Source organism: Branchiostoma floridae, chromosome 4 (genome assembly GCF_000003815.2).
Source record: "Branchiostoma floridae strain S238N-H82 chromosome 4, Bfl_VNyyK, whole genome shotgun sequence".
In the NCBI taxonomy this organism is placed as follows: domain Eukaryota; kingdom Metazoa; phylum Chordata; class Leptocardii; order Amphioxiformes; family Branchiostomatidae; genus Branchiostoma; species Branchiostoma floridae.
Window position 1 is genome coordinate 17,377,493 of NC_049982.1, and position 18,990 is coordinate 17,396,482.

An 18,990-nucleotide genomic window follows, 5' to 3' on the forward strand; every position below is an offset into this window, starting at 1 on the left:
GTCAAAAGGCTTGGCCCACTGCTGTCTGCAACTTCTTTCCCAGGGTGAAACTTGTCATGCCAAACGACTCTTCTTCAACATGCTAATTGGGGCAACCTGGTAATGAAATATGGAATTTCAAAACAGAATGGCTTACAGCTTCCGGACATTGGTAAATCTAACATCCAACGTGATGTATTTAAAACTCTTCACCACAAGGTTAAATCCAACATATGAAGCATTGAGCATCAGGTCAGATGACCTTATATAAAACAGTTATGAAATGCTGGTATGGCCTTGGCCTTGAGACTAGAGCTTTTCATCCTCTAATACCAGATCATATCTGCTTTATACAGAAGATTGTATTTAGTCATTGTCATCATTACAGAGTTTATTACATTAAAAAAATGAATTTGAATTGCATTTCTGGCTAATCAGGTATAGTAAAAGTTTTTAAAGGATTTACCTTGCTGTTTATGCTAATCTTTGCTGCTGTACTGACTGTGACAGGAATAGAGGCAGATTGGACGAAGCGGGCCACCTGCTTTCCTGTAGACAAACCATGAAATGTTGCATGATTCTCTGGTATGAAACCAATGATTTTTTAATAATTCTCTCAGAAATACATTGTACATGTGAGAAAGTGACAAAGGATACCATGGCCTCATGCAAATTAAAGATGTAGTATAATAAGACTCAATTGTTTTCATCACCTAGTAGTTTCTGCCTCCTTTCTTTGATCTTCTTGATTTCATTACAAGTCTTGAATATGGTCCTCAGCAAGTTGGACTTGATTTTCTGCTGTTTCAAGAACAATGCATTTAAATCAGAAGCAAAGCAAAACTCTTAAATAGGAACAGGTCATCATTGGCATGCAAACTTAGTAACTTAAACTCAGTGACCTCAAACAATCATTGGAACATTTTGAGTCAATATTTGAGAGCAACATAACTGTGATTCCCTTTGCAGCTACATGTATTAATGTTACATTTAGCATGTACAGGGTACATGGTAAAAGTTTTCAAACAGTAAATGTGGGAAATGCTTACCTCTCTTTCCTTTTTGCCCTTGCGCTTTCGCTCCCCTCTTCCGGGAGAACGAGGGAACTCAAACACCTTTGATGGTGAAGGTTGATTCCCACTGGGCTGTACATTTTGAGGTTGTGAATTCCCGAATATAGACCATGGGACAATGCTTGTATCCACAGACCCCTGTTCAGTTGTGATGTCTGCAGTCTGTAAGATGTCTTCTATTGTCCTGTCTTCATCACTGGGAATATTACAGAGGCGAGGATCAATACTGTTTCAACGTTTGCGATTTTGCATATAGATTATATGATTTAACATAACATTGATGACATTTTGCTACTGGCTGTCGTTAAATAGTTTAACAAAAAGACTTGAATCTTGATGAAAGATTTGAGGTTGGCACTCATTGAGGTAGCCATTAATGTCAAACTTTATGTGAGAAGTGAATAAGAAAATATTAGTTTAATATTTTTGCCATCCAAATCAGATCAAGCACAGGAGAGAATTTTTCCCCCTTTGCTTTCTAGATAGTAATCAGTTTAGGAATTAGATAATGTGCAGGTCAGGCAAAACAGGTAAACGCCTGTCTGCCTGCTCATCTGTCGAACCGACAGGAGAACTATAAAGATAATGACATTCAAACCTTTCAGCAATCGAAGGTAGAGCTCCAGTCGACGGCTGATTTTTCGTCCTAAGTCCTCTGGCCTTTTTGTGCTTAGCGCTGACCCTACTTGTCACATCATTTGGAATGTCTGTATTTGACTTTCTCGATGCAGCATCATTAGGCAGTTTCACAACGGGAAGTTCCGGACTCGATGCACAAGATGCTCCTCTTGTGGTAGTTGGGTTTCTACGGTTGCTGGGGGCTGATGGTACCTTGAACTTGAACTTCGGCTGAAACCTCGGAGCATACTTGACGTTTGAGTTCTTCATCTTTGACAAAGAGCCTTTGAATAAGTGAACGACATCAACGTCAAATTATGTTATATAAACGTTACTTGAATAAATCAAGAATTTCAAACAATTCAGGTTAGCGAAAAGAAAATGCTATCTAACGTTAATAAACATCATGAACATATCAAGTACCAACCGTCCTACGTTGCGTTGCTATATACGAGTCTCCGTCAGACGCAGACGATATTTTCACGCGTCAAGTTTGGCGCCATTTTCTGCAGACGACAAGTTCGGACTGACCTTTGACCTTACTCTACTCTAACCATCATGGCGTCTTTGGATCCAAAAGTTACCGCTCGGAGAAAAGTTGTCATCATAGGCGGTGGAATGGCCGGGATTTCTGCAGCTCACAGGCTGACGACTGCTGGGTGGACGGATGCGAAGATCGTTGAGGCGAGAGACCGTCCAGGTGGCAGGATATGGACCCAACGCTCTTATCTGATCCAGTCGGTGAACGCTAAAAATGCGCAATTCAGCATCTTCTCACTTGACTTTTACTTCATACATGTATGAAATCTAGCTTAAAAAAAACAAGCAGCTATGTGAAGCCTTGCAAGGAATAAAACAAACAGAAACAGATATGTACAGGCAAGGACATCTCATATAATGTCCTTGGTACAGGTTACGAATTTGCTGATTTGAAATGATTTGTAGTGAGGCTGGTGACCCCCTCAAATTATGCTTCAGTCACGTTATGTGATATTATCACCAAGATGCTTACAAAAGTCATGTGATACGAGCGACAAAAAAGTTCTATATATGTCATACCACTTTCATTATTCATTTTTATATTATTTTGACATTATTTTAGAACAAGAGTTCAGAGACCTCATACCTCCTTGAATTGTTTAGAATTTTTGTAAAGTTTTATTCTCATGTCATCCACATTTGCACAGTCTATGCATGGTGATGTTCACTAACTTTCACATATCACAAGTATGGAATTCCAATCATTTTTTCCTTGTATTTTGCATAGATTATGCAATTGAGGACCATATTTACACAAGAAGTATCTGTTTATGTTGCACCGGCCCCTGTATTGAAGTCTTGAAGTCTTTTTTTGGAAACACTAGAATTATAGGAATTCTTCAGTAATTATGCAAATTTGCATAATTTATATCTCTGATTCTATCAATGTTCCTTTCTTTCATAATCATCACATCTTTGAATAGCCCTATTATGGACCACATTGGGTTTATCAGATTTAGTTTGTAATTATGCAAATTAGATCATATTTTTTTATTAGCATATAATTATGTCAAAATCTGAAAACAATGAACTGCCCAGTCAGAACATTTAAAGCAGTTAATTGCCAGACCTCAACCTTTTACATTTCTGTTATAAGGATAAGACATCATATCAAACGTACTGCACAAAAATGACTTTTTATCGCTAGTTAATCTCATAAGGCAATAAATATAATGTGGTCTTGACTAGAATTTATTGTAAAACATTTTCATTCAGTGTATCATTGTTTCTTGCCAAATAGGCCCAAACATCATAGAGCTTGGTGCCAATTGGATCCATGGAAGTGAAGGAAACCCCATCTACAAGCTTGCCACTGATCACAACCTTCTGAAGAATTCAGCAAGATTCCAAAAATTCGACCCTCGTTATAGGCTTCGAGGTGACACCTTCCTGCCTGGGGGACAAGTCATAGACAGAAAGATTGTGCAAGAGTTCCTGAACATGTACGAGGAAGTGATAGAAGAATGTATCAGTTTCTATCTCAAGAAGAGACGTCCCCAGCATCCTGATGAATCAGTTGGTAAGTTTTAATGGAGACATTTATTCAAGGGGTGATCAATAAGCTCTCGACCTTACCTAGAAAATGATAAGGACAACTCAAATTTTGAGGCACAACTTCATAGTATGAAGCCTTTTGTCAATATCCTCCAAATTTTAAACCATTGCAGTCATTACTTTCCAGGCATTCGTTTTTTGAAAATCAGAAGGTACGTGGCAACAAAAACAAGGCTGAATTGTGATTTTTGCTTTTAGATGACCAACTGCAAAAATATGTGCCATCTAACATTATAACATGGGTTTATCATGACAGTTAACACATTTCAAAAGATGTTGGATTCTTGTGGATTTATTTGTTATCTTGACTGCTCTATATTCAGGTAACTACCTTGAGCAAGAGTTTCCTAGGAGACTTGGCTTATCTAACGACAGTGATGATGTCAAGAGGTTGAAGATGGCCCTCTTTAAGCAACATCTTAAGCAAGAGACCTTTGCTATTGGATGCCATAATATGAAGGAAGTTAGGCTTCAGAACGTTGGCGAGCATGTTTCTTTTGCCGGAGGTAACATCAACTTGCCTGATGGATATGACACAGTGTTGGATGTCCTACTCAGGGATATTCCATCTCACTGTATGTTATACAACAAACAAGTTAAATGTGTTCTGTGGGATCAGGTAATAGCTGACAAGAGCGGTGCTGAATGTCATTCACAACATGCCATTAGTGTAGTGTGTGAAGATGGAGAGATCTTCGAAGCTGACCATGTTATTGTAACAGTTCCCCTTGGGGTTTTGAAGAAACATGCTTCAACATTTTTCCAGCCTCCATTGCCAGAGAAGAAACTGGGTTCCATTACAAGAATGGGTTTTGGAGTTGTAGACAAAGTCTTTCTGGAGTTTGAGAAACCCTTCTGGGAGGCAGGCAGTCCTGGATTTCAGCTTGTGAGTGTAGACCCTTGTATATTCTGTTTTGATAACATACTTATATACAACCAAGGAGGTTGAAAGAGGGATTCAACCTCCTTGATACAACTTAAAAACACCTAAATCTGTATTTAAAGCTGGATGGGGCAAATGGGCATGTTTTAGGAATCTAATCCATCCTGATGTTTTAAGGGTGTAATTTGATTCATTTTTTTATGTTACAGCACCAGGAGAGACTGATTATTTGTTTTCTATTTCCTGTACACAGGTTTGTAAAGAAGATGACACAGATCCAACATGCCCCAAGGAGTGGTACAAAAAGCTGTACATCTTCTATGTAGACCCAAAGGCTCCTAACACTGTCTTTGCCTGGCTTTCTGGGGAAGAGGCGCTGTACATGGAGGCACTGGCTGAGGAGGAGGTTGCACACACCATTGTGCAAGTTCTCAGGAGATTCACTGGTATTGGGAAGTTAACATTGTGTTTTCTTGCATTAACTTTGCACAGTTTCAGTTTTGTTTTAGTCTATTGAAAAAAAATCTTAATACATATATGGCCAGAAACTTAGTTTTAAAAGATACTGAAAATTACAGTGAAAATTTATTTCCAAATGTTCCTCTGAAAGAAAAAGGAAAGTCTTTCCAGGTTTGTATTGTTTCTCTATCCCCACAGGGAATGATGGGATCCCCCTCCCTCGGGGGCTTGTGACAAGTAGGTGGGGCAGTGACCCCCTGACCTGTGGCTCCTACTCTTTCATGGCTGTTGGGGCAAATGGGGAAGATATTGACACCATAGCAGAACCACTCTACAGCCAACATACAAGGGTAGGTGTTTTTATCTTTCGAGTGTTTTTCCTTCTAAAACATTATGGGCTTTGTGCTGATGTAGAGGAATGTTCTCTTTTAGTCTGCGCTTACAAATGTAGGAACATTCACTTTCCAAGAGGAATATGTGCTAGAAAGAGGAATGTATGCTTTTTTAGAGGAATGTACCCATTTCCGAGGAATGTCCAGATTCGACTGATTGGGTGATGTAAGACAACAGCTGAGTATAACAGATGAAAAGAGATACCTTTTATTACCCACATTTTTACATACTTCTCTGTCAACAATCTTTAAATTTCCATACAACCAGCCAGCTATCCAATCTGTCCCTTTTGTGCTGAATTATTTCCAGATCTTCAAGAGACATCTAACTACCATAAGTCCTTTTACAAGGAGTCATATCTATGACCAGTGCCTTGACTTTGCCAATACATTGACTTTGCAGGAGCCAGTGGTACAGTTTGCAGGAGAAGCCACCCATCGTCAGTACCACTCCACTGTGCATGCTGCGTACTTATCTGGTCAGAGAGAGGCTGACAGACTGATCCACCTGTACAAGAGCTGACTGGCCTGACTAGAGAATATAACAGGATGTGCAAATCTATGTAATCAGTTCTATGAATTACCCAACGCATGTACATCTTTTGGCAAAGTAAGCCCAAATCAATAGCAGTAATCTCCTTTGACTCGATTGAAGGAGGTTGGCAAGTTTGATCAATAACTTGAACGGGATAGTTGGCAAATATGCAGAATCACAAAAGTTGAATGCAGTTTTTCCGCCCCCCCCCCCCCCCCCAAATCTTGTAGCAACGTTAACATCATTCCGTAATTATCTTCTGAAACATTATTCATTAAACAGTGCAGTGGCCATCATCCTGAATTTGAAGCATTGGTGCTTGCAGTGCTCCATCAAAAATGCTAGATTGATGATGAAAAATCAGTACACTCAGTGGGATGTAGGAAGCACTTTCAAGCTAGAGAGGACGACATTTAGTCGTGAGCAAATACAGCATATTTCAGCCATCTCCCTCTCTATGCAACAGTAGTTTCAAAATCATTCCTGTGCAAAAATGTAACATTTTGAAAAAATTTCTCTCCAAAAGTGAACTATTATGAATTTATTGTCAGCCTTTCTAGTATTTGCTTGACATCTGAAGTCATAAATATGACTATGAGGAGCCAGGATAAGGTATGGATTTTATCTAGGTAAGGCATCAACTATGATAATGTTATGATAATAGCCATTTTGCTGGGATGATTGTTGATTTCTGGTGTTAATGTTGAAAACCCTGATGTTAAGAATTAAATCATGTAAGCAAGGAAGGTATTTTAGCTCATCAAGAACCTCCTTGGGCTCATATAACCTCCTTGATGTAAGCTGAACTGTTTACTGTCTAACATTTATAATGTATCTATAAAATGAACAACTGGGAGAGAAATACATGTAAAAATGTATAAATAGTCTTTGCTTATTTGTATTCAATGTATTTTAACATTATACGTCTGTTCGATTAGAATTACATCAGAATGTCCCTGGGTTTATATCTTAGTAAGGAAATTATCATTCAAAAAAGTGAGATGGAATTAAACTTTTATGACAATACCTTTGTTAGTGTTGTCCTCCTGCAATATTTAACTTATAAGTAATGCACCTAAGGCCACAGCAAGTAAATTTTGTGGATGACATCCTCTCCAGACTGCATCGTTACCGACCCGCTCTAATTCAACGTTAATCGTTATCGGTATATTCTTCGTGAAGCGTTATTGGTCGTTTTAATTAACGTTATCGTTATTTGTTATCCCGAATCACCGTTAAGCGTTACCAAGAAATTCTTCGTAACCCGTTATACACATGAAGTCTAATACCAGATAGAACCCCTGAGAATGCAGGAAATGGCGTCTCAAAGGGTCCATATTTCAAAATTTCTCCGAGCCTCCCGGCCTTCGGCTCTGAACAGGGTAAAATATGTTGCGGAAGCGTTGCCCTCAAAAACTTTATCACTCATACAGATTTCAGTGTCAAGCTTAGTTTCGGGCAAAAAGTACTTTTAGAATGCAGAAAATGAGGTTTCTCCCTTGCGACGGCTTGCGCCTTTGGCGCTTACGACGACATTGACAAAATATAAACGTTAGGGGCGTGGGCTTTCCGGCACACAAAAAAAAAAAAACCTTTTCTCTGTAAGAAAATGTTATATCTGATTTAGCTTCGTCTTACAGCAAAATCTGTCCTTCAAAAGGCGTTTCAGACGGTCCAGATTTTAAAGTTTCCCCGGACTTATATTGCAACGTCTCGTGCCTTCCGAGCTCGAATCGAAATGGTAAAATATGTCGGGGGCTCTGGGGGTGGAGGCCAAAGCTATAACCATGTGTAATTAGATGAAAATGTCAACATCAACCTAGCTTAGTCGGTCGGCAAAATTTGTCGAAAAATGCAGGAAATAGCATTTAAAAGGGTCTTGGTTTTAAAATTTTCCCGGGGGAGCATACCCCCGGACCCCCCTAGGATGCGTCGCGCTTTCGGCGCTCCATGTGCTGAAACAATAGTTCAATCCCTCCATAAGAAATTTGCTGCCGGCGTCTCTGTGGCGGGCCGGGAACTCTAGATCTGCCTCCGTCAATTTACAGATGTCATGGACATTGTTCTGTCACACCTTTTGCTTCTCACATGTAAAAATGTATAAATAGTCTTTGCTTATTTGTATTCAATGTATTTTAACATTATACGTCTGTTCGATTAGAATTACATCAGAATGTCCCTGGGTTTATATCTTAGTAAGGAAATTATCATTTACCGGGCCTCCTGAATTCACCGTTAAGCGTTACCAAGACCCCCCCCCCCCCCATGCAGACCCTCTTATAAGTAATGCACCTAAGGCCACAGCAAGTAAATTTTGTGGATGACATCCTCTCCAGACTGCAAAAATAGTGCGATAGGGCAAAAAAAAACAAGATGGCTTACATTTTAAAGAATAGACACCATAAAATTGTGATGACTATTGTAAAAAGAATTAAAGGGACAAAACATGGTATCAGAGCCAACAAAGCATTCATTCATGTATTTAAGACATGTACTGGTGTGGTAAAAGTGACACTAGTGACAGTAGACTGGCATCACCAACAAAGTTGGTAACCACTCTCATAGCTTCCATATAGGTGTCACTTTTACAACTATCCGATAAGTTTAATTTCTACGACTACAGTCCTGGGTACCTCGCAAGTGTCTCTTCTACAAGTATAATTATTAGGCCATGTCAGTCAACACAACATATTTGCTCATTTTGGTACTTTATCATCATGTTGACTATCCCTGCAGAAGAACTTGTTTTTTTCTGTTTTTTTCTGAAATCAGGCGAAATGATGTCATCCATAAAAATTACTTGCTGTGGCCTAAATTCAAGAAATAAACTCAGGAGATTACTTCCTCTTTTGAGTTTGATGGCCACATATATTACGTTTGCATATAATATTCCATTGTGTTGTGTTTATCCAATTACCATATTTTCAATGACTTAATTGACCTACCCTAGGCATTTTAAAAGGAGGCAGACAATGTGTTGAACCAAGGATGGTTGAACTTGATCTTTCTTTCCCTCTTCAGTAAATGGTTTCTTCCATAGGGCAGAGGTCAAAGGGTCGAGGTAAATAGGTCGACTGGTTTTGAGAGGAGCAAAGTACGGACGCCAAAGTACCGTTATATCCCGGGTACTAAACCTGATATGAATCAATTCTAGTCTCAACCTTATATGTCCGCGAGTGAACAATGTCTTCCACGTCTCTGTCGAGCTCCCTGGCCCCACATGTGTTGGTTGTTGGAGGCGGGATGGCCGGGGTGGCGGCGGCACAGCGACTGGTCCAGGAGGGGCTGACCCACGTCAAGATTCTGGAGGCTAGGGACAGAGTCGGCGGGCGGATCTGGACACAGTATTTAGGTAACAACTAAAATATGTGATAATTAAATGTGGCCGGGCTAAATCGCGTTCCGTAGTAGCGGCATGTAGGACAGGTAAACGTTACCGGTCCCATCGGAGCTCGGGTCGGCATTTTTTAGTCGGTCGGGTTCGACTTTACACCTCATTTTTGATTATTTTAACACAAATTATGCCTCGTTTAACTTGACACGGGGGCGTGAAAATCTATAGATTGAATTGAACTAGAGTTCCACGACCCCATACCTTCGCCAAATGATCCTAACCTTTACAACTGCTGTATAAATTGTTTTTTTTCTTCATTAATTATGCAAATAAGGTTCGCATTTGCATAAATCATTACTAGATCATCATCTCCATCAAACAACAGACATAAACAATCTATGTTAAGAAAGAAGGCTTTTGTCGCATTTTCTGATAATTTATGCAAATGAGAGTCTCATTTGCATAATTAATGTTCAGCGATGTTCACCTTCCAAATGCAACAAGTAAGCAGTTCCTGTCATTTACCACAATGGCATTATAGCATTTTCTCATTGATTATGCAAATTAGGTCTTTATGATGCATAATATATATCTATCAATATTCAACTCCTTCTCAGTTACAAATGTCACAAGTTGCAATGGTCCTATAATGGAACTGAGTTTACACGATTTTCTTATCAATTATGCAAATTAGATACCAATATTAGGCTTTAATGGCTCCGTCTGTCTAAGTTTAGTTTCTTTTCACTTTTGAGTGTTCTTCTAGCATCCTTGCTCTGTCAGTTTGTAATTGGAATGACCGTATTGCACAATCTTTACATTTTATTCTGCCTGACCTTAGGTTCAGACACCACTCTAGAGCTTGGTGCCAACTGGATCCATGGCAGTATTGGAAACCCCATCTATGAGCTAGCCAAGCAGCACGGCCTTCTGAGGGATGAGGTGAAGCCTGACGACTTGGACAAACCCAACGTGAGGGATCGGGAGAACGAAAAGTTCCTTATGCTGGGTGGAAAGGTTATAGATGAAACTGTGGTGGACAGCTTTGTGCAGGTAAGACAAGGGACAGAATTCTCTTGGGGCTGAACAAATAGAAATTTGCCAATACATGTACCATTTTAATGATTATAACTATAGCTTGTAGCAACTACCGGTACCAAAACGACTTCTGGCTGCTCTAGCTGGTGATTTTATTCAACAGAACTCCCTCAATACCTCAAAATCGATAGGTGGCAGACCTTTCCATGATACCGGGTAGCACATTACTTTTCAAAAGAAAACTTGCAGATAAAATTTCTATGTGTTATGGATGAATGTGATAGCCCAGTTAGTGCGGTTACAGGTTGGCGTCAGGAAGGATATCCGGCCGTAAAAAACGGGTGTTAAGCCCTATCCAAACCGAAATGGAAAGTTCTTCATACAGATAAAGGCACAGGCAGTGCCGGTAACAGTCACCGACGAGCAGCCGGTAGTGTCGCGTGCTTGGCTAACTTGCGGGTGCTGAAGGTAGGGTCCGGCCATTGCACCAGTTGAAGCCCAGAGTTGGACTCACTGGACGGACCAGCAGCATGGAAGCACAGTGTGAAGACTATTCCGACTGCTGCCTACCCCTGTGCCAGGGATTCTAGCAGCAGTATAATCAAAAATGGATACGACGACGACGATAAAATTGCCATGTTAAGAGACAGATAGACTCACAGCTGGACCTTCTTATTGAACGTCTGTTTCTTGCCTTTATTTCAGAAATACAATGAGGCGATCGAGGAGTGCGAAGCTGTGTTCACAGAAGGGAGGCCTTCTCAGCCTGGTGACTCAGCAGGTGATCATATGAGGGGGGAATAAGGAGAATGATTACACGTAGAAGATTTTTTAAACATACAAAAGAACGTTCACAAAAAAAACCAATGGCTCTGTTAAACTGACTGGAAAATGACTTTGACTATGCAAAAGTTACATTACTTTTTGTAGCATCAACAGATATGTAGTGAAAATAAACATTGTTTCATTACAACTTCTTCAGATCCCAAAGGTTTCTGAAATTGAATGTGGTTTCCGAATTTTTGTCCTTTCAGGAGAGTTTCTTAGCCGAGAGGTTCGTAAACATCTGGCCTCCTCAAATGACACCGATACTGTCAAGTGCACTAAAATGGCCCTGCTCCAACACTTCCTGAAATATGAGACGTGCATCACAGGCTGCCACGACATGAAAGAAGAAAGTCTGGAGTACTTCGGACAGTACAAGGAACTTGAAGGTGACCACTACAACAACCCTTCTGGTTACAATGTCATCTTGGATCTCATCCTGAAAACCATTCCTCCAGACTGTATTGCTTACAATAAGAAGGTCCAGTGCATCAGGTGGAAAGAAGAAGGAAAGAAAAGGTCTGATTCTGCTCACGCTGCACATGGTGTTGAAGTGGAGTGTGAAGATGGACAGGTCTTCTCAGCTGACCATGTGATAGTGACGGTGCCCCTCGGCTTCTTGAAGAAAAACTCCCGGACTCTATTCCAACCTCCCCTCCCAGAAGAGAAACTGGCCTCTATAGAGAGGATGGGGTTTGGTGTAGTCAACAAAATCTTCCTCACCTTCCAGGAACCGTTCTGGGACACAGAGTGTGACGGACTTCATCTGGTGAGAGATGTACAGATGTTTTTCTGCATGCACATCTTCCTCTGTTACTTACGTTTTGCTTGCTCTCAAGAACAAATACTGGCTGTCATAAGTTGCAAAATGATGAGTGTTGTTTTCTCCATACATATAACTTCATTTTCAGGTGCAGAGCTGTTATCACAAACCAATATTATCTTTTCCTGAGCTGTTGGCCAGTTTTAATTTCCTATCGATGAATTGGGGGGAAGTTGTTTCGGGGAAAAAATATTTTCAGTGACAGGTGTCTGTTAACTTAACCACACATTGTGGACCAACATTTCTTTGTTCTTGTAGAATTTTAAACCTACCCCTGGTGCAACAATGTTCTGTACTATCAGGACCCATAAAAGTGCTTTCTTGTATGATGTACATGTTTTCTATACTGAAATAATTTTGCAACCATTAAGGTTTGGGACCAAGACGAAAGCAACCCCAAGACCCCTGAGGAGTGGTACAAGAAGACATACTGCTTCTACATTGACAGCAAGGCCCCCAAGACCCTACTGGGATGGATCTCTGGGAAGGAGGCTGAGTACATGGAAACGTTGAGTGAAGAGGAAATCTCCAACACTTTTCTCAGCCTTCTTAAGAAGTTCACAGGTAAGAAGTCCACTGTTATGGCCATGTGCTTGTTTGATCTTGAAATCAAATTATAATAAATTGTACATGTGTGTATGTTGAATATTGCTGATGGGGGTATGTGGGGGGGGACAAGTTTAAGGATCTTTTTTTCAATTGCACTCATATCTGATATCACAGAAATTAACAAACAAAATAATGTAGTAATTTATCTCTAACTTTCTCATCAGATCTTCTTACCGGCTCATGTTTTTATTCATCAAGCCCAAAGCAAGATCACTTGATTTGTCACAAACAGCATTCAGAGCTTGTCTTGTGAAGAAGTTGTGTAATTTCTGTGGGTTAAACTTGACTTCACCCACAGGAAAGGACGACATCCCCAAGCCTGTGAGAACAATGATAACCAGGTGGGGCAGTGATGCCCTGACCTGCGGCTCCTACTCCTACATACACGTGGGGGAGAAGGGAGACGATATCAGCACTGTAGCCGAGCCTCTCTACAGAGACAACACTGAAGTAAGTACAACAGCTGCAGAAAGCCTGCACCCTGAACCTTATAGTTATGTGCCATCACTGGTAATTTCACCTTCTGTGTACTGTGAGCCACTCATCAACTTTGTAATGGCAGGGAGGAGAGGGGGAAATCTCAAACTTCTTATGTACTGTTGGTATGTTTTCAGGTCCCAGCAGTGCAGTTTGCAGGGGAGGCCACTCATAGTGAGTTTTTCTCCACCGTCCATGGAGCCTACCTGTCGGGACAGAGGGAGGCCAACAGGCTGGTTAATCTGTATGGTAACAGTGAGAACAGGGCAAGGAAATCATGAAATGTGACGGTCTTGGAAATGCTGAAGAGATGTGTACCTATGATATACTTCTCAATATTTTGTCTAGGAATTGATTTTTTATCTCATGATAATTGTGATTTTAGGGAATCAGATATCATTTCTATCCCTTGAAATAGATAGGTTACTACACAGCTTTATTTCTTTATCTGTTTGTGAGGTTGATTATTACCAGTAAGGGCTAGAAGGACATTTTCAAGGCTAGCAAATCACAAACTGACGTCCTCACTCTCTGGAAATATATCATATATTGTAAGACAATAGAGGGACTCACCTAAAGCTACATTCCACTGTGAACAGTGATTTTTCTCTATATTGAATTCTAGACTTTGATGTTATAGTGAGGGGTAGAATTACAAGTGTTAGTTAAAAGAAATCAGGGAAATTAATTGTATACTGTATACGGCTTGCTTCTTCAAAGTGAAAAATCACATCAAATGTGATTCAGATCTGTGCATCTTGGTATATCTGTGACTACAATTGCAGTTAGGTTCTGGATTTGTTTTTCAAAGTCAATACAGGAACTGAATTGTATCATGATAATGTCTATGTTTCCAATATGAATGTGAGGAGGAACATATATTGTGCAATTGATGATCTTTTCAATATTTGTACTCAAGTCATTGTTCAAAACCTGTGAACAAACTTGCTTTCTTACATGGTGAAGTAATTAAAAACTAACCGATTCTACCTCGCACCTTATCATGACTTGAATATAATAAATTGCAAAGGCTGTCTGGGAGAATTACAACAGATCTTGATTGTTTGCAATAAAGGAATGAGTGGATTTTCATGAAAGTTTAACCACTAGCTTCTGTGACTGTGTATGTGTGTGTGGGGGGGGGGTGTAAGTGAGAGTTGTCGATGTAGGTTAGACATCCAGGTAATAAGATACGCCAAAAAGTAGTTATTCAAGCAACTGGATATGGTTTTGGAAACGGTCAGACGTTCCAAAACCATATCCAGTTGCTTGAGTAACTACTTTTTGGCGTATGTGAGAGTTGTTTTTAAAGCTTGTCAAACAAAAACTGAACACCCCAGTCAATCTCATTTTAGGGATCTGGCTAATTATTGACAAAAAACATAAACATAATGCTAACATACTTCGCAAATATTCCAACGTAACTCATGGCCTACATAATGCACAAGAAAAGTTTATTGTGCACCATGACTTAGTCCCTGTTGCTTTATACACCGTTCAACGCCCACACCATGTCTCAACTGCCGTGAACCCACGTTAGTTGACCAACGTTAATATGCACAAAGTGTTGACCGAAGGGAGAAAATTGCAAATACGATGTATTGTGTTGGTTCAACTGTAATGTCCTAAACGACTAGATTTGATAGCACGATGTGCCCATGATTGCTTGAGTCACACAAAATAATTCTGTTCATTACCCTGTTGATAGATTTTTTTATGATCAATTTTTGAGAACCAACTTGTTTCCCATCTCTCTTCAGTAAATTAATCTGTTCCATGTGAGTCTAAGGGCCATGGGTACAAAGGTTATGAGATCGACTCGTCGAGGAGCAAAGTACAAAATTGTAGTGTTACATGTCCGCGAGTGAACATGTCCGCGGGTCTGTCGAGCTCCCTGGCCCCACATGTGGTGGTTGTTGGAGGCGGGATGGCCGGGGTGGCGGCGGCACAGCGACTGGTCCAGGAGGGGCTGACCCACGTCAAGATTCTGGAGGCTAGGGACAGAGTCGGCGGGCGGATCTGGACACAGTATTTAGGTAACTACAAATTCGGACGAAAGTTGGAGATAATTGAACATGGTAGTAGGAAATCATTATATGAAATTCATGGCTTTTCGAATCAAAAGAACATGCCCCCTGGTTCACATGCATGATACTCTCAACACTTAGTACTTTCATCTCTTCATTGTATCCTGCCTGACCTTAGGTTCAGACACCACTCTAGAGCTTGGTGCCAACTGGATCCATGGTAGTATTGGAAACCCCATCTATGAGCTAGCCAAGCAGCACGGCCTTCTGAGGGATGAGGTGAAGCCTGGCGACTTGGACAGACCTACTGTGGGGGAACTGAAGAACGGGAAGTTCCTTATGCCAGGTGGAAAGGTCATGGATGAAGCTGTGGTGGACAGCTTTCTTCAGGTAAGCCCGCGGAGGTATTTGTAGACACCTTATCCTCTAGACGTATACTCTCGTCAAACAAGTAGAAACAGGCCAATACTACGTGGATGACTATAGCTGAAGCTTGAGACGTGTAGCTGCTCTGGTGATCATAGCCGAACAGAATTTCAATAGCACAAATATTGATAAGTGGCAGACCCGTCCTTGATAGCATATTACTTTGGGAAAGACATATTACAGACAAAATTTAAGTGTGTTGAAACTCACGATTTTTAGGTACATCGTACATGCATAATGCACTAAGCCCAAATCTTGCTCAAGCCAAAGTCCCAGTCCCAGTTTGGTGAAATCTAAGGACAACCCTAACGTTGAATTAGAACGTGTCGGCTACGATGAAATGTGAATCGAAGGAGCTCGCTTACCCTCACAGAAAAAGGCATGCAGAGCCTCATTCTGTACAGTACCCGTGCCAGATGACGTATCAGTGATGGGGAATGTGGAATTATTTCTACATCAACAATACAACAGAAGTACCCAGCACGTTGTTGAAACACGTGTTCGTAGGGAGCTCAGGATCACCGTCTACATTTTAAACAGTTCTGAAAACGGGACACCTCTCGACAAACACACCGGATAGAACCGCCCCTTTCAATGAGACGTTACTCCTTAGATGGACATTTGCGGAGCATTGTGTCACTAAGTGATTTTGTGAGTGAGTGATTTTGTGAGTGAGTGAGTGAGTGAGTGAGTGAGTGAGTGAGTGAGTGAGTGAGTGAGTGAGTGAGTGAGTGAGTGAGTGAGTGAGTAGCATCTAGGATCCAGAGGACAATTGTTGATGAACATCAGAATCAGAATTCGAAGGCAACAAAGTAGGAGCTAAGTGTCGATCGAAGGTGAATGAGAGAGCGGGGGTATTACACTACTATGAAGCCTTTTTTTCAACGACCTTGATATGATCATCCCAGCTCTAGGCCTAGAGACATTTCGACAACGCATTTTGTATTCATGGTGACCGATGGGCTGATTCAGCTCATTTCCTTTCTATCTTTCTGGCTTTGAACAAAATGTTTTGCGGCCATTTAAATCCGTCTTGGAGCATTTAAGCTCACAAATTAATCTGGCCTGGCTTACTGATTTTTTTCACAGTGTCGCACATTGACCTTCTAGTTGAACATCTGTTTCTCGCTTTGATTACAGAACTACAATGAGATGATCGAGGAGTGTTGCGCAGTGTTCGAACAAGGAATGCCTTCTCAGCCTGTGGATTCAATAGGTACAGGGCAGATCTCGGGTGATACCAAGAAGTTACAAAATTAGGCAGACGAATAATGTTTGAAAGAACTGTTTACTTGTTACAATCTCCCTACAGATTGGACGCTGTGAACCTGAGACTCTAGAAACACGAGAAGACACTGAAAACGAGTATAATTGGCCCCACCTGATTGTAACAATATATAGCAAATTTACTCATGCCATGCAACGTTTTTTTTTGTACGTAGAATTCTAAGATCTATTTTGTATTTCCTATGTCGTAATTTTCAGTTAGCTGTACAAAAGTTGCAGTACGTTTCCCTCGTCAATAAAGCTTCTACAAATTGTACAAGATATTACTAAATACTGTCGCTTCATGTTGTTTCAGTTGGCCAGTATTTTATGAGATTTAAGGCTTCCATTTTCTTTGTCCTTCCAGGAGAATTTCTGAGCCGAGAGCTCGGTAAACAGCTGGTCTCCTCAAATGACACCGATGCTTCAGTCAAGTGCACCAAAATGGCCCTGCTCCAACACTTCCTGAAGTATGAGACTTGCGACAACGGCTGCCACGACATGAGGGAAGTGAGTCTTAAGTACTTCGGACAGTACAATGAACTTGAAGGCGACCACAACAACACTTCTGACTTCAGTGCCATCTTGGATCTCATCCTGAAAACCATTCCTCCAGACTGTATTGCTTACAATAAGAAGGTCCAGTGCATCAGGTGGAAAGAAGAAGGCCAGAAAAGGTCTGATTCTGCACACGCGTACGATACACATGGTGTTGAAGTGGAGTGTGAAGACGGACAGGTCTTCTCAGCTGACCATGTGATAGTGACGGTGCCCCTTGGCTTCTTGAAGAAAAACTCCCGGACTCTATTCCAACCTCCCCTCCCAGAAGAGAAGCTGGCCTCTATAGAGAGGATGGGGTTTGGTGTAGTCAACAAAATCTTCCTCACCTTTCAGGAGCCGTTCTGGGACACAGAGTATGATGCACTTCATCTGGTGAGAAATGTACAGATGTCCAAATGTCCTGTACTATCATGATATATAAGTTCAGACTCTTGTACTGACTCTTTTCTTTTCTTTTTTTCTTGTATGATGTACATGTTTTCTATACTGAAATAATTTTGCAACCATGAAGGTTTGGGACCAAGACGAAAGCAACCCCAAGACTCCAAAGGAGTGGTACAAGAAGACATACTGCTTCTACATTGACAGCAAGGCCCCCAAGACCCTTATGGGCTTCATATCTGGGAAGGAGGCTGAGTACATGGAAACGTTGAGTGAAGAGGAAATCTCCAACACTTTTCTCAGCCTTCTTAAGAAGTTCACAGGTAAGAAGTCAACTGTTAGGGCTGTGTACTAGGTAACTCTTAAAACAAAGTTGATTTTCTTGTATCATTTTGTAGTTGATATCACAAAAATCAACCAAATAATGTTGCATATTATCTTTTAGCTGCATTTTGCATCACTTCTTACCGGCTGTCTTTACAATTCTGTCCTGAAGCAAGATCACTTGAGGAATGGTTTGTCACAAACAACACCCAGAGCTTGTCTTATGAAGAAGTTGTGTAATTTCTGTGGGTTAAACTTGACTTCACCCACAGGAAAGGACGACATCCCCAAGCCTGTGAGAACAATGATAACCAGGTGGGGCAGTGATGCCCTGACCTGCGGCTCCTACTCCTACATACACGTGGGGGAGAAGGGAGACGATATCAGCACTGTAGCCGAGCCTCTCTACAGAGACAACACTGAAGTAAGTACAACAGCTGCAGAAAGCCTGCACCCTGAACCTTATAGTTATGTGTGCAATAACTGGTAATTTCACCTTCTGTGCACTATGAGCGGCTCATCAACTTTGTAATGGCAGGGAGAGGGGGGAAAATCTCAAACTTCTTAATAATATGTATTTTTCCTCAAATTCTCCATCAAACTGTTGGTATGTTTTCAGGTCCCAGCAGTGCAGTTTGCAGGGGAAGCCACTCATAGTGAGTTTTTCTCCACCGTCCATGGAGCCTACCTGTCGGGACAGAGGGAGGCCAACAGGCTGGTTAATCTGTATGGTAACAGTGAGAACGGGACAAGGAAATCATGAAATGTGACGGTCTTGGAAATGTTAAAGAGAGATGTGTAACTATGATATACTTCTCAATATTTTGTCGAGGAAAACCACACACTGACTGACACTGACTGATTAT

General features: G+C 41.0%; 4 protein-coding genes across 7 annotated transcripts in view; 3 read left to right on the forward strand and 1 right to left on the reverse strand.

Moving 5' to 3' along the window:
- The window catches only part of LOC118414292 (kinesin-like protein KIF11), a gene marked incomplete at its 5' end in the record, with an annotated part of 22,270 nt that extends 8,039 nt beyond the window's left edge, over positions 1–14,231 (forward strand). Inside the window, 3 exon segments of the mRNA XM_035818234.1 lie at positions 12,438–12,617; positions 12,961–13,112; positions 13,277–14,231. Coding sequence (XP_035674127.1) covers positions 12,438–12,617; positions 12,961–13,112; positions 13,277–13,420 — 476 coding nt within the window.
- Positions 39–2,311, reverse strand: LOC118414349. 4 transcript variants are annotated; one of them, XM_035818350.1, is made up of 6 exons: positions 2,202–2,311; positions 1,651–1,954; positions 1,029–1,248; positions 693–780; positions 446–528; positions 39–102 (listed from the first exon to the last, which is right to left on the reverse strand). In XM_035818350.1, the coding sequence occupies exons 2-6, from the start codon at positions 1,938–1,940 to the stop codon at positions 55–57; spliced, it is 729 nt and encodes a 242-aa protein (XP_035674243.1). In that variant the 5' UTR covers positions 1,941–1,954; positions 2,202–2,311; the 3' UTR covers positions 39–54. The 4 variants fall into 4 exon arrangements, with proteins under 4 accessions (XP_035674243.1, XP_035674244.1, XP_035674241.1 ...); XM_035818351.1 differs by having other exon boundaries at positions 693–777; positions 2,098–2,232; XM_035818348.1 differs by having other exon boundaries at positions 2,098–2,232.
- Positions 2,203–6,225, forward strand: LOC118414308 (spermine oxidase-like). Its single transcript, XM_035818273.1, has 6 exons — positions 2,203–2,395; positions 3,449–3,729; positions 4,088–4,650; positions 4,901–5,093; positions 5,305–5,456; positions 5,902–6,225. Exons 1-6 carry the CDS (start codon positions 2,229–2,231, stop codon positions 6,019–6,021), a joined length of 1,476 nt encoding a protein of 491 aa, XP_035674166.1. The 5' UTR covers positions 2,203–2,228; the 3' UTR covers positions 6,022–6,225.
- Positions 8,934–18,982, forward strand: LOC118414306 (spermine oxidase-like). The gene is made up of 8 exons (XM_035818270.1): positions 8,934–9,199; positions 14,994–15,175; positions 15,345–15,556; positions 16,733–16,808; positions 17,226–17,791; positions 17,931–18,123; positions 18,397–18,548; positions 18,744–18,982. The coding sequence occupies exons 2-8, from the start codon at positions 15,010–15,012 to the stop codon at positions 18,885–18,887; spliced, it is 1,509 nt and encodes a 502-aa protein (XP_035674163.1). The 5' UTR covers positions 8,934–9,199; positions 14,994–15,009; the 3' UTR covers positions 18,888–18,982.
- Positions 18,983–18,990: the final 8 nt, after the last annotated feature.